This window comes from Mya arenaria, chromosome 8 (genome assembly GCF_026914265.1).
Source record: "Mya arenaria isolate MELC-2E11 chromosome 8, ASM2691426v1".
In the NCBI taxonomy this organism is placed as follows: Eukaryota; Metazoa; Mollusca; class Bivalvia; order Myida; family Myidae; genus Mya; species Mya arenaria.
The window spans coordinates 69,784,184-69,799,056 of record NC_069129.1 but is presented as its reverse complement, the minus strand read 5'-3'; the positions used below and the strand labels follow the sequence as shown (position 1 = coordinate 69,799,056).

Sequence of the window (14,873 nt, the reverse complement as noted above, 5' to 3'; positions counted from 1 at the left end):
CCGATTTTGTTTTCTCACACTACCTCGACCTTTTGGTAATATCATTGTGAAAATGTCAAACAACTTGGATCCAAATGAGACGCCGAGCTACTCGGCGTCTCATTTGAATCTAAGTTGTTTGAATATATAACGATACTCGGGATAAGGCAGTGAACGGGTTAAAACCTACATGGTATTACCAATGTAGTTTTATAATTGGTGCATTGCAGCACAAACTATTCGTTTTATTCATTGATTACACTACCTTTGGAGGCAGCAGATACTGTGCCTTGTACCGTCAATTGCCTTTCAACAGCCGTACGTCTAGATCAACAAGCAAATGGTCTACGAACGGCAGGTACATGTTTGTCTTACAGTTCTGGGAAGGGGTCTCTGCTGGGGCGTGCGGTCTGTGAACTTGACGTCCAAATCGCCGTGGGACCGACGGCTCTACATCGACGTCGTGTGCAGTTGATACTGACTTGTCGTAAAGCGCATCCCATACGTCGGCATCGTTACGTTCAGCCTAAACAGGAATATATACAGGATGTACTACACAAAAACAACCGTAAACGCATATTTAATAGCTGTAGAAAATGGCAGCTCTGAATATCTACTAGATGAACAAAATGACACCTTGTGTCAGAAGCTGTGTAAATGCTTATCAAAACTATTTGAGAAATATACGATCCGTCATGGGTTTTCTTTGGAGATCAACATTTCTTAAATGGGTCTAGAAATTAACAGCTATTAACCGAGACAATTTGCGAGGTTAATAAATGTCTTTCTCGAGACGGACTTAAGAAATCTGGATCTCAAAAGAAAATGAGTGACGGATTATTGTTATTACCTAAACAGTTTTGTGTATGAATTCACTTCGTTTTTTGTTATCACACATTTTCCGTGAATTGTTCTCAAATCGAAGATAAGAGTATTTATGTGATAAAAGGGCATATAAAAAGTAGATTGAAGGTCTTGCAGGGCACACCACATGCAAAACAAACAGCCACCCAATCAGATCAAGACCAGACGGCACAGAAAGGCGGTGCAACGATGACTCTGCGATGACGAATCTACTCCTCGAGCCGAGATAGTAAACAAACGGTTGTGGATAAGCTAAGAGAAGAATTTCGATAAGGATGTTTTAATTGACCAGGCAAGATATATCATAACATTATATAGTACTGACCTGGAAGGGAACTTATACTGGTGAACGTTGTTCCAAGTTGCGGTTAATAGCTCTCTCTTCTCACTGTCGTCTAGTTTTTACCCGAAAATATCACCGTAAGGCGGATTAAATGTCTGTTCAGTCATTTTTTAAAAGTCCCGCCTTGTAAACATCATTCGGATCATTTACCAGGAGGTCAACAGGATCTACACCGATTTGGCAGGTTATGGGAAAATAACGCGTGTATAACTGAAGTTGAGATCTACATCGTGATCATCTTTTTTGCGGAATTTAGGTATTACACTATAAAAACCAAAAAACGATAAAATTTTGACGTAATTATTTCTTATACCCCCCAGCCTTTACTTTTTATTGCATTTTTATTTTTTCGCTTTTAACTGACGAAGTGGTGTACGCATTGGCGTACTGGCGTATGCCCCGGTACGCGCCTGGGTACATTGTCTGATTTCTTTGACAGTAATGTCGGATTATTTTAAGGGGAGATAACTTCGCTGATCAGTTTTTCCCTATTATTAAATGACATTGAGTTACATATGCGGCAAGGAACCAAAAGCCGGGCTCACCATTGATGAATTTAATATTTACTTATTGTTGTTTGCTGACGTCGATGCCACTGTACTAAGAAGACCTACAGAAATCACTTGATCACTTGGAAACTTATTGTAATAGTTGGAAACTCAGAGTAAATGTTGAGAAAACTAAAATTGTTGTCTTCAAAAAAGGTGGTAGACTTTTGCGAACTGATAAATAGAAATATGCCGGTGTCGATGTTGAAATAGTTAACTCTTTAAATTGCCTAGGTGTAGTACTAACGTCTGGTGGTTCTTTTGCTGAAGCAGCTAAAACTTTCGCTGGAAAAGCTCTTCCATCAATGAATGGTTTGCTTTATTTTATAAAAGATACAACTGTTCCAGTTAAAATTATGTTTAATCTGTTTGATTCATAAGTTTTGTCTGTACTTAATAATGGGTCGGAGGTTTGGGGAATTGGGAAATATGAGTGCTTTGAAAGAGTGCAAAAACGATTTTGTAAATGTATACTTACAGTAAAACGGTCTACAAATATATTGTCTTTAAACAGTGCACTAGGTCGGTTTCCGCTGTATATCAAACGATGTATTCAGATCATTAAATATTTTATCGAACTATTCACTAGCAAAACTGATAATTGGTTTTTAAGGACAACTATCGGTAAAGAATTAAGAGAGATAAATGCAAACCATGCTGTTAGAAATTGGGTCTCAAATGTTCGAGATGTTTTACAGCATTTGGAATTTCATGACGTGTGGCTTTTTTCAGAAACAGTAAATATGACTGCCTTTGTACCTTTGATTAGAAATAGGCTCCGAGATATATTTCAGATTGTAGAGTGGGTATGGAAAGTTGTAGCTCATTATTTAAATATAAAGAACTCGAAGATACATTCGAAGTTTCAAGGTATATTTATAAATTAGATAACATTAAGTAGAGACAAGTACTTGCAAAATGAAAACTATCATCCCATAGATTAAATATTGTAGTTGGCAGACATACTACCATTGTAAGAAATGATAGGAAGTGTACATTTTGTAACTTAAATGATTTGGAAGACGAGTACCATTTTGTCTTAAAATATCAAGTGTATGCTGATGTTCGTAGAAATTATATACCAAGATACTTTTCAAACATCCTAGTTTATTTTTCTACTGCAAACTGATACTAAATCACTTCTTGTTAAATTAGTATTTTTGATTTGTTTTAAAGCCTTTGAAATAAGAAAGAACAATGCCTAATTGTTATATTAATGAATTGACACCAAAAACAAGACGAGTTGTATATGTCTTTGTGTTAACTTTTTGCATGCCTTTTGTTTTGTTTTTCTGTTGCTGTTTATTCACAAATGATTTATCTCTGATCTATTTGTATTAGGTTCCTTTATAAACGGCAATGTCGCCGCTATTTTTATGTGTCATTCTATTTCCTTCCGCGATTTCCAAGGTTTATGTGTAAAATGATATATTTAACATTCTCACTTTCATATCAACCATGATGCACGATGATGTGTATCTAACTTGGTTGATGTTTTCTTTTTTTCTTTTCATTTTTGTGTAATTTCTAAAAAAATATGTTTATGATACAAAAATAATCTAAACCGCATTGTAATGTAACTATGTTTGTTTTGATTGATTGTGTGTGTGGGTGTGTATTCTATATTTCTGTTTTATATTTGTGTAATGTGACGATGAGCTGTGTATGCTGAAGTCAATAATACATTTTCTGTTCTGTTCCCTGTTCTGTTCAAAACATCGGTAAAATGAAATAAGTAAAGAATGACTTAAAAATACAGCGATGGAATCACTCAATGGATAATATTGTTATCCCAAAAAGCAAAATTTATTGTTGCAAAAATATAACTCCAAACAAAATGGAAATAACGAATGGAGGCTTTTATAACAGTTCGGTCACACGGACTTACTTTTCTGACATTCTCTCGACTTAATGTGGCGTAAATTATTTCAATAATATTGACATTCATTTTATGGTCTCAATTTTAATGGCGAGATTTATTTCCTTGCGTATTTCATTTACAAAGCACTCGTTCAGCATCAGTTTTTATCATCAATCATAGGTTCTATTAAACCGATGATAATTGACAATCCTGAAGAATAGCCGGAGTCTGTTTAAGTATAGGGATTCATGCCGAAAGCATGGTAATGGGGCTAAGTCACCTATTTCTTTCCAAATCCTTATTATTCATTTGAATGTAGTTCCCACTGATTTGAATTCAAATATCCCAGCAAAAGAAATCAATCTGATTTCAGTTTTACTACATTTATTGCTAATATAAAGATTTATATAGAACACCGATACAAGTTAATTAAAAGTGAGTGTAATTTTCCGCCATAAAGAATTTTATTTCGGAAACAAGAGGTATGCATTAGTATTAGTACAAGCTAATGACATGCATCAAGATGGAAAAAAAATCCGTAGGAGCAACTCGACTGAATCTACCTCTTTGAACCCATTTACTGCTTTACTGAATACTAAGACTACCATAAAAAGATCAAGTTGCACTCGGACTATTTTTTGTAAAGATATTCAAATGTAATAGTTCTAGATTTTTGTTACAATTAACATGAATAAATCGGGCACCTAATTAGGTCGAATCATCACTGGGTACAGTAACTGGTACAGCAGCTGAGTAAGATACATGTACATACGTCTTAGGCCTTTTTTAATAAATTGGTTAAAGGATCCGCCGCCCAATTATTTCGAAAACGTGTGTGTTGCCCACATGAAATGATGTAAAACCTGTTGCATGTTCCTGTGCAACATAAGGATGCAGTTTTTAAAATGACGGCCTCAATTGAGCTGAGATCCTACAAAAAAAAATCTTAAATTTTGTTAAAGCTGCAGAGAAAAATCCTAACTTCAAAGAATTCATTACTGAATATAAAGTCATTTTTTTATTATTTACATTTCCATATTCCAGTTAATAAATAAATGAGTCAGTGAAATTTGTTACATTGTGCTTTTTCTGTTGAGAAGAAGTAGTGCCCAGCGATAAGGAGACACAGGCATATTCATTGTCATGTTGATTTGTGAAATATTGTTGAAAATAGGATACTCTTGCAGTCAGGATGTGCTTCAAAAAACATCAACAAAAAGTGACAGTAAAACTGAAAGTTTGTAATAATATTGACTTAAAGCTGCACTCTCACAGATATACCATTTTTACAACTTTTTTTATTTTTTGGCTTGGAAAAAGCAAATTTTTGCATAAATATCTGCAAACCAATGATATATGATTGCTGACAAAAAAAATATCGTAGATATTCATATTTCCGTTCCAAAAATAATACTAACGATTTAGAAAAAATGCATAAAACATCAGTTTTTGAACAGAAATATAAAAATCTGCGATCTAATTTTTTGTCAGCAGTCTTATATAAATGGTTTCCATAAGTTTTCGCAAAAACTGGCTCGTTCCAAGACAAAAAATAAAAAAGTTGTCAAAACATTCAATCTGTGAGAGTGCAGTTTTAAAATGTGACATTATTTTAAGGTGGAAGTGTATAAATGCTTATTTAATGATTACATTAATTTGAATTTGAAATTGGTAGGATAGAAAATTGGACTGTAAAGCCAAACATATGTGTATGACAAAGTGAGCATTTGAACATATCAATATTCATTATAATATTAAATACATTGTGTTGCATAGAAATCAAAACATACTTAAGCATTTAAAATGTCATTCATATGTATCTATGAACATGTCTTTCCTGTTTGTTGTTATTTTTATCTTTTGTTTTGGATTTCGCCACAAGCGCTATGAAAAATACATGTACGTACATGTATTGTAAAAAAATAGAATGAGTATGAAATTCTTTTTTTTTTTTTTTTTTTTTCGCACCACCAGTCCAACATTTTAAAAAAAAAAACGTTAAAAGAGGTAAAAGACGAACTGTATAAGTACTGTTAAACATTTAAAGCAAAGGAAGAGCTAAGACATGTTGACACCTGGAAAAATCAACATGAATGTCACACAAGACTCGTGGTCTCCTGCTTTTCTTCGCTATCATCATCTTCTACCAAAGGCGGCGTCATTGGCAAAACGATTTTGTCAACGAGGTCTGTACTTCCAGTTTCTGGTATGGGCACCAGCAGCGCCATAGCGACCACAAGCGCCGTGACTGAGATCCAATACAGGCTTACCTCAAACATTGTCTCCTACAACAGAAACAAACCGAACGCTTTATATCAAGGTGATTTTCTGGTAGTTATAAAGGATATAAACATACACAACATAGATGTTACGCTATTACTCCTTCGAACTCTTTAAATGTTTGCCAGCTGGTAATAAATGTTGACGCTCATTTACGTGACTGAAAATGACATTAAAGCAGCATGTACAGTTAAAATAACTATGTTAAGAAACGTTAGTTGACATTGACGAATTGCCTATAAAAATACAGGAGCACGTTGAATTTCCCCAAGCTAGCTTTTGTCACCACACATTCCATTGAATTGCCATGGGCACGATGCATGGTCTTACATCAAAGCAGTTTTTTGTTTTTGCTCAGATAATGTTCATACAAGAAAGAAAAGATTTTCACGACCTTTTGTCCACTGAATCGAACGCAAAGAAACAGAACTCCATATGCAAGCTTTCAACAATTAAGAAAAAATCCACCGACCAGGAAGACAAGTTGTGGTCCTATTATCGCTCCGATCCTGGTCATCGTGTTCTGGGTTCCGTAACCCAAATTTCTGCAATGTAAAGCATATCTGGAAGGGCGGATCTACTTTAAAAAAAATAGAAGGTATTTTTACCTTTTTTGGACTCACCATTCACTCGCATGTCGAAGCGGTTACAAGGAGGCGGAGTTTATCCTTTCAATATCTAGGGTGTCTTGATGAAGTATTAGGCTAGTTATTGACAACATGGTGCAAAACAGTTACTTCGTCCAATAACCTCGTGTTTGAAATTCACACAGGCAAAGCGCTCGTATATAATGGCGTTTTTGTTGATACAAAACTAGTTTGAGTTATGGTTTCATGGGTTTCGACGGTTTGGCAACCTGTTCCAAAAGGTTTGCTTGAAATAACAAATGCATGGTTTTGTGTACAAAATGTTTACACTCGTGGAGCTTTTGCATGTTGCCCTTAGTTATGAATGTCTTCAAAACAATGATATAGCAGATGGTCGTTTGCCTGTTGTGTTTCAACACAGGTGTTGAATCACAGCCCGCCATGGGTTATTTTTTTTCAAAGTCAACTAGTTTTTGAATGGTAGGAACCGACGAAACCGCCTCCGGATGGGGCCTTGATATTTCCAAAAACCAGTTTTGGTTTTCGTAAAACAAACGATAAAACTGGTCTCATTTTATTTGAAACTGTTAAAACAAATACACACGTCGTGAAACCGATATTAAACCGAAACTAGTTTATTACCACCAAAAACGCCCTTAGTTTATAAACTCGGGTTGTGGGTGCAGCAAGTGTGTTTTTGATCTGTATTAATAATGTTAAACATGGAAGTGAATTTAGACCGATAGTGTACTGTTGATTGCATGAATTTTTCAATTTCCTCTTGAAGGTTACAAGTTTTTAGTGATATGGTAATATGAAATTCATTCTACTATCAAGTAGCTGCGATTTCTTTATTAAATAACGTATTGTTGTTGTTGTTGTTGATGTTGTTTTGTTGTTGTTGTTGTTGTTGCTTTTAGTTAACGTAAAATATCAGCCTTTTATGCAAGTGTTGTTAAAATAATTTTGTTCTGTGATATTAACGTTTAATTTCTTTTTCCGTGTGATACTGTCTTACCATATGTAACCGGCGTACGAATGGAAATATGTTCTTTTAAGGCTGTGTCATTGATTCCGGACATTTGAACAATACTGAACTATGTATAAGACCTATGAGCCTTTCATCTACTATTGCTATCGCAATCGGAACTCCTCGGCTAATATCAAGATATGTCTATCTCGAAGCTTGCCGGAGATAGCCGAGTTGTTACGATTGTGGCTATCGGTGGAATCAGTGCTTGTGCGATCGTTTATGAACTGTTAATTCCGTAAGATGAAATATCCGTCTGTTGATTCATATACACTGGGCCGAATATTCAGAACATTGTTAAAGTTAACGACAACATTGTTAACTATGAAACGTGAAATATTAGTTAGCGTGCTCACACATGTGAAATATTGGTTAGCGTTCTCACATATGTGAAACATTGGTTAGCGTGCTCACACATGTGAAATATTGGTTAGCGTGCTCACATATGTGAAATATTGGTTAGCGTGCTCACACATGTGAAATATTGGTTAGCGCTATTACACATGTGAAATATTGGTTAGCGTTCAAACACATGTGAACTATTGGTAAGCGTGCTCACACATGTGAAATATTGTTAAGCGTGCTCATACATGTGAGCTATTGGTTAACGTGCTCACACATGTGAAATATTGGTAAGCGTGCTCACACATGTGAAATATTGGTAAGCGTGCTCACACATGTGAAATATTGGTAAGCGTGCTCACACAGGTGAAATATTGGAAAGCGTTCTCACACATTTAAAAATAAACATTTACAGCTAAAATACTGGCTCAAATCTTGTAAGAAATTCAGCCGATCTCAAGTGTATTCATTTAACTTGCAGATCGGTGACGATTTGAAAATTAACAACGAGGACTTTAACAAGGTTGTGAACTTTTACAGAGTTCTGAACAACTGATCCATTTTGCGGCTTTGTTTATATAACTTGAAGGTTAGATAATGAATATTTTAAATAATAATATAAAATAGAAAACATACAAACTTGCAAATGACGCGATAAATTAAATGTAAACAAGCAGCATTATGCCTGTAGCGATTATAGCGATTATACCTGATCACGGTAGGGTAGGTTTCTATTGTGAGAGTCTGGATTGGCGACCAGGCGGCATTCACCAAAGTCAATGCCGTAATTGCGAAACAGTTTGTGGCCAAGTCTTGACCCTGGCTATCTGCAAATTTGAAACAACTTATATACTACCCGTGTGTATAATCCTTTTCAATGAACTATTGCATTTTAGCTGAAAACCAAACACGTTGACACAATAATGATATGAAGAATGTTCATTTTACGTAAAGCAAAACTAAATCATTAAAACATTGCCAATGATCATTCTCTACATGCTATATGACTCTCAATTAAATATATGTTCACAGTGGCGTTATCGAAAAGTACCGAGTTCAATACTGGTGGCTGCAAACAGATGAAATGTCGTCAATTGTTCTTGGTTATGTTTATATCTCTAGGACTCATTTAATGGACCATCTTAGCTTTAAGGGTTTTTTTCAAGATTGTGTTTTAGAAATAGTTCACACTGTTTAGAATGATGCCTCTGCCAGAGGCTCTAGCTTTGAAGTCTATGACATTCACAACACATATTTCACCATTTCCATGATGACTATTACGTATGCATACTAGTATACTAAATGCGTTTATTAAAGCGTAATATACATGGGTTTTATAAATAGTTACAAATAAAGACCACATATTCCCGGAACAAAAATTACTCTTTCGGCCGATTAATAACCATTAAATATTGTTTGTAAGCATACCGATATACGGGAACATGGTGACAGACCTGGGGAAAGGTTTAATGATATCAACGGTGAATGATTTGAAAGGCTCGATACCTATTAATACCTTTTTATCACATGCTTACCCTTGTTTTCCGTGTAATATACCCATTACGAATATTTTTATCTTACACATGTGTAAGATAACCTATCAGACATTTCGATTGGCCAGACTAATCACACGCAACCTAGATATCCCTCCGCATTGTTTGTAAACAAAATGGTTTAAATGCCAACAAATACTTACCGTAATAATGAAGCTGTAAGACTTTCGGGAGAGAAATGGCTAACGAATCATAGTGCCAGAAAGCATCTAGTACAAAAACTTTCTGATAACAATGTTCCGCCAACCAGATAATGCAGATTACTAGTCACAGAAATATCCAGTCAGTCAACAAATACAGCCACAATAGTGACAAACACCACAAGAACATTTTAAACATCTCCATCTTGACCAACACAAGCAATGTGCAATCAATGCCATTTGCTTGCAAGTTTAATCAGCTGTCGGTTACCGAAAACACAAATACGAATTCCGCAGCACAGACATCACATTACACATCCCATGGCGGCTAGAACATCATGTTGTCTGGAAACATTCCTGGTGGAAATTAACTTTTTCAACAGCAACATCCATGCAGTACAGAGTAAGGCTTCGCCGTTATCATCTGCATGTTGTGAAACACCATGTACACCAAGAAAACGCTGCAAAACCATTGTAGAAAGCGACAGCGAATAACTTTTAAATCCGTGCACACAGAAAACTTGACAGACCGATGTAGGTCACATAAACCGCGTAAATGCATGTACTCTGAGTGTGACGTCATCAAATTGTGTACTTATTGGGTTTTTTGGTTAAAATCGTTCGTTATTCATGTTGTTGGATATTTTACTACACATTTTTGTATTTGTGACTTGTTAAGCTCTTTATCAGCTTTTAAAACTTGATAACTGCTAGTTACTTTTTGTCATTTTAATTTGGAACTATTTATATGGCGCATCGTTGACATTCTACTCTGAGTACTTTGGCTGTCAAACAATCGGTTCAAAAAGTGGAACTTAATTGGTAATAAAAACACCGTTTTAAGCATGTGATAAAAAAGATCTGACACTCGTTGTCATTTAATTGAAGAATTTTATTAAACTCGTCCATGAAAGTTGTTAGTAAGCTCGCCAGAGGCTCGCTTACTAACAAATTTCATGAACTCGTTTAATAAAATCTTGTATTAAATGGCAACTCGTGTCAGATCCTATATATCTCCAGCCCAAACAGGTTTAAATAACCAGCTCCTGCGTGTCCCCAGAAAAAATGTTTGTGATACAAATATTACCTGGGAGTCTTGCTGTTACAGCCACTGCGAACGCCGCCGCTGCACCCAGACCATAAAACAGCCAGGCAGTTTTCTTTCGGCCCAGTCTGACAGGCAAGAATAAAAGTAATAAAGCTAACACACAAGAAAACTCAAAGCAAAAAAAATAACATCTTATTTATTTTATAAAAATAATTATTCTTTGACTGTTTCTCTTTTAAAGACAAAACGACACACTTATAAAATCTTAAACACACACACACGCACACGCACGCGCACACGCACGCGCACGCGCACACGTACACGCACACGCACACGCACACACACACACACACACACACACACGTTTTTTACACGCAGCAATTAGAAGATATTCTAAGCAAACATAGTTCAAGCCGTACCTGTTCTGAAGCCAGATGCTGATAAATTGTATTGGGCTTGAAGCGAGGCCTAAAATAAACATGTTCATGAACAGATTTCCGGACAGCCTAGGTACACCAAACTGGATCCCGTAAGAAGTAATCCCCAAGGTCATCCTGCAAATGAAGGTTAATGTCACAGTGAATGAAGGTCATATTGGATGTTATCCTCAGTGGTCAAAGTGGGTGAATGTCAAAGACCATATCCAGGCAACCCAAAGGTCATGATGCAAGTGAAGGTCAATGCAATAGCGATATAATGCCATTGTTGGTCAATATCATCAAAGTGTAGGACAATTTCACACGTTTTGATAACATTTATAGGTCATATTTTGTGAATAAAAATATAGACGAACGGGAATGATGGAACAGGACATGCTTGAATGTTTGATTTAAATACATTATGAAAGCACATCATTTTAGACTATTGCGACGATGTAACGAGACACGAGCTTACCAAACTATCATAAATAGGCACGTATACAGTCGCAGTTTTTTTTCTTTAAACAAGTCGCTAAAGAAATATTTCTGGTCCCCGCCTTCTGCGTTTCCTTTCCCTATATAGTCCAAGCTCTTGGGGACAGGCTTCCTGTTAAATTGCGCCATTTTTTGTACTACTTTTTTGGCATCCTCGATTCTGTCATGACCGATATACCAACGGAAGCTCTCAGGAACAAACCTGAAAACAATGGAAAAACATATAAGGTCAACTAGCCCATTTATGGTACATACAATATCCATTTCGTTTTTAGAAGTCCTTGTTATTAAGATTATGGTTCAATAAACAAAAATGGATTCTGTGTGAATACAATTACGTCGCAATACCTTGGCAAAGGTCAACAGAAACGTACGGAGCCATCCAGAATCTGCTGACAAAAACAATTAATGGTACCAAGTTACCAGTATGTGAACAGAAGAGGGATTCCAGTGGCGGCGGTGGCAATGTGGATCCACAACCAGTCGTTCAGGGTCCAGCAGACGAGGGCAAACAGCGAAGTTTCTATGGCCCAAGAAGGGATAGCCACAACCCACGTCCTCCAACGAGCCTGACGAAACAATCACAAATATGTACTAACATAGTAAGTCATGTGGTTTACATCGGTCTACCTTCGCCACCGATATTACCAATTATATGGATAGTAAATCAGTGGTTTGTACATAATACATTTGACCTCACGCTCAACTTTTAGTATGGGATGTGGACACTATTTTCGGATGCATTAAAGTCAATCCAATTCGAGTTTCGTTATGGGTTGAACAAAATGAATTATATTTATACCTGTGTAAATTCTGCGGCTAGGCTGTACTGAACAGTGAGTTCGAATCCCACGGAAACCCCGATTAGAAATCGGGAGACGGCGAACATTACCCAGGAAACAGAAAACGCGGTGCCAATGTTGAGGAGGACAAGCGCCAGTATGGAGGCAAAGAAAGGCTTCCTTCGCCCAATAAGGTCGGCGACCTGGCCACATGCGATGTTTCCCACGAAGATGCCGGCCATCTGGATTGAGGTTATAGTTGAGGAGATCCACTCGCGGTCGCAAACCAGGGAAAACTTAAATTTGGAAAATCAAAATCACGCATTTGTTTGGTAATTATGTGTGCGAGTTGGCCCTTTCTTCGACATCTACTAGTAATTAATTTCATTCAACGGAGGTAAACGAACATTGATTGTTATTCTGTATTTTAATGCTGGTGGGATGTGCATACCCGAGACACTATAGTATTCATCTCATCGTTGAACGTAAACTTTTCGCACGGTTTGGAAACACCATTCATATGGATTATGCAGACCTCCCACCGGGAATCATTGCCGCCGCTCCACTCGTGATGTTTTCGAGCTCTATTCCCTCAGAGCACCACCAGTCCGGGGCCGCCGCGCCGTACACCATGAACAGCATTGAGAAGCAGACGATACACTTGCAGCTGTGGATAATGGCACTAAGGAGCACCTGGTATCGCCCACAGCCGCCTGTCTCCTCGATCAACTCCTCGATACCAACACCTTCTGGCCCTTGCGTCATTGCGTCTTGTTATCAAGTGCCGGAAGTGCGAGTTTCTTAGGAGGGCAAATATATTTGATAGTATACCGGCATGTGTGTAAACGGACACTGTCAATACAAACCGTCTATACTCGAATATAATGATTATAAAAAATTATTCTATTCTTGCTTTCGTATGATATAAAACAAACGACATCAAGAAATGAATGTTACTATGATCATCATCATCATCATCATCATCATCATCATCATCATCATCATCCCTTACATTTATTTTTCAATACCATTCTTGAAAGGAAACATTCCCCTGGTCCTGGGCTAACGGTGCAATAATCTCTGTATTTAAAAAAGGAGATCAGTCGGATCCCAATAATTATAGGGGCATTACGTTGATCAGTTGCTTTGCGAAATTATTTACATTTTTTTTTAAACGGGAGGCTTACAGAATGGACTAAAGCGTATGATGTTCTCACTGATGCTCAATTTGGCTTTAAGAATAATTATTGTACCGTTGATCCTAACTTTATTCTACATTCGCTGATTCAAAGGCAGCTAAATTCTAAGCAGAAGTTCTACTGTTGTTTTGTTGACTTTTAAAAAAAGCATATGAATGCATTGATAGGAGTAGGATGTGGTATAAAATCAAGTATCGATGGCTAATAATTGATTTGTATTTTTTGGCTCTGTTACGTTCAATGAACGAAGAAGTGAAGCTTTATGTTAAACATGTAGGTACATTGTCTGATTTCTTTGAAAGTAATGTCGGATTATTTCAAGGGGAGATAACTTCACTGATCAGTTTTTCCCTATTATTAAATGACATTGAGCTACATATGCGGCAAGGAACCAAAGCCGGGCTCACCATTGATGAATTTAATATTTACCTATTGTTGTTTGCTGACGTCGATGCCGTTGTATTAAGAAGACCTACAGAAATCACTTGATCACTTGGAAACTTATTGTAATAGTTGGAAACTCAGAGTAAATGTTAAGAAAACTAAAACTGTTGTCTTCAAAAAAGGTGGTAGACTTTTGCGAACTGATAAATAGAAATATGCCGGTGTCGATGTTGAAATAGTTAACTCTTTAAATTACCTATGTGTAGTACTAACGTCTGGTGGTTCTTTTGCTGAAGCAGCTAAAACTTTCGCTGAAAAAGCTTTTCCATCAATGAATGGCTTGCTTTATTTTATAAAAGATACAACTGTTAAAATTATGTTTAATCTGTTTGATTCATAAGTTTTGTCTGTACTTAATAATGGGTCGGAGGTTTGGGGAATTGGGAAATATGAGTGCTTTGAAAGAGTGCAAAAACGATTTTGTAAATGTATACTTACAGTAAAACGGTCTACAAATATATTGTCTTTAAACAGTGCACTAGGTCGGTTTCCGCTGTATATCAAACGATATATTCAGATCATTAAATATTTTATCGAACTATTCACTAGCAAAACTGATAATTGGTTTTTAAGGACAACTATCGGTAAAGAATTAAGAGAGATAAATGCAAACCATGCTGTTAGAAATTGAGTCTCAAATGTTCGAGATGTTTTACAGCATTTGGAATTTCATGACGTGTGGCTTTTTTTCAGAAACAGTAAATATGACTGCCTTTGTACCGTTGATTAGAAATAGGCTCCGAGATATATTTCAGACTGTAGAGGTATGGAAAGTTGTAGCTCATTATTTAAATATGAAGAACTCGAAGATACATTCGAATTTCAAGGTATATTTATAAATTAGATAACATTAAGTAGAGACAAGTACTTGCAAAATTAAAACTATCATCCCATAGATTAAATATTGAAGTTGGCAGACATACTACCATTGTAAGAAATGATAGGAAGTGTACATTTTG

The 14,873-nt window shown here is 36.4% G+C and overlaps 1 protein-coding gene across 1 annotated transcript; it reads right to left on the bottom strand.

The window, feature by feature from the left end:
* Window positions 1–277: 277 nt before the first annotated feature.
* LOC128244520 (solute carrier family 22 member 7-like) lies at window positions 278–13,036 on the bottom strand. Its single transcript, XM_052962520.1, has 10 exons — window positions 12,827–13,036; window positions 12,292–12,567; window positions 11,913–12,058; window positions 11,470–11,691; window positions 10,995–11,129; window positions 10,615–10,700; window positions 8,544–8,661; window positions 6,348–6,420; window positions 5,698–5,880; window positions 278–505 (listed from the first exon to the last, which is right to left on the bottom strand). The coding sequence occupies exons 1-10, from the start codon at window positions 13,034–13,036 to the stop codon at window positions 278–280; spliced, it is 1,677 nt and encodes a 558-aa protein (XP_052818480.1).
* Between the last annotated feature and the right edge of the window lie 1,837 nt (window positions 13,037–14,873).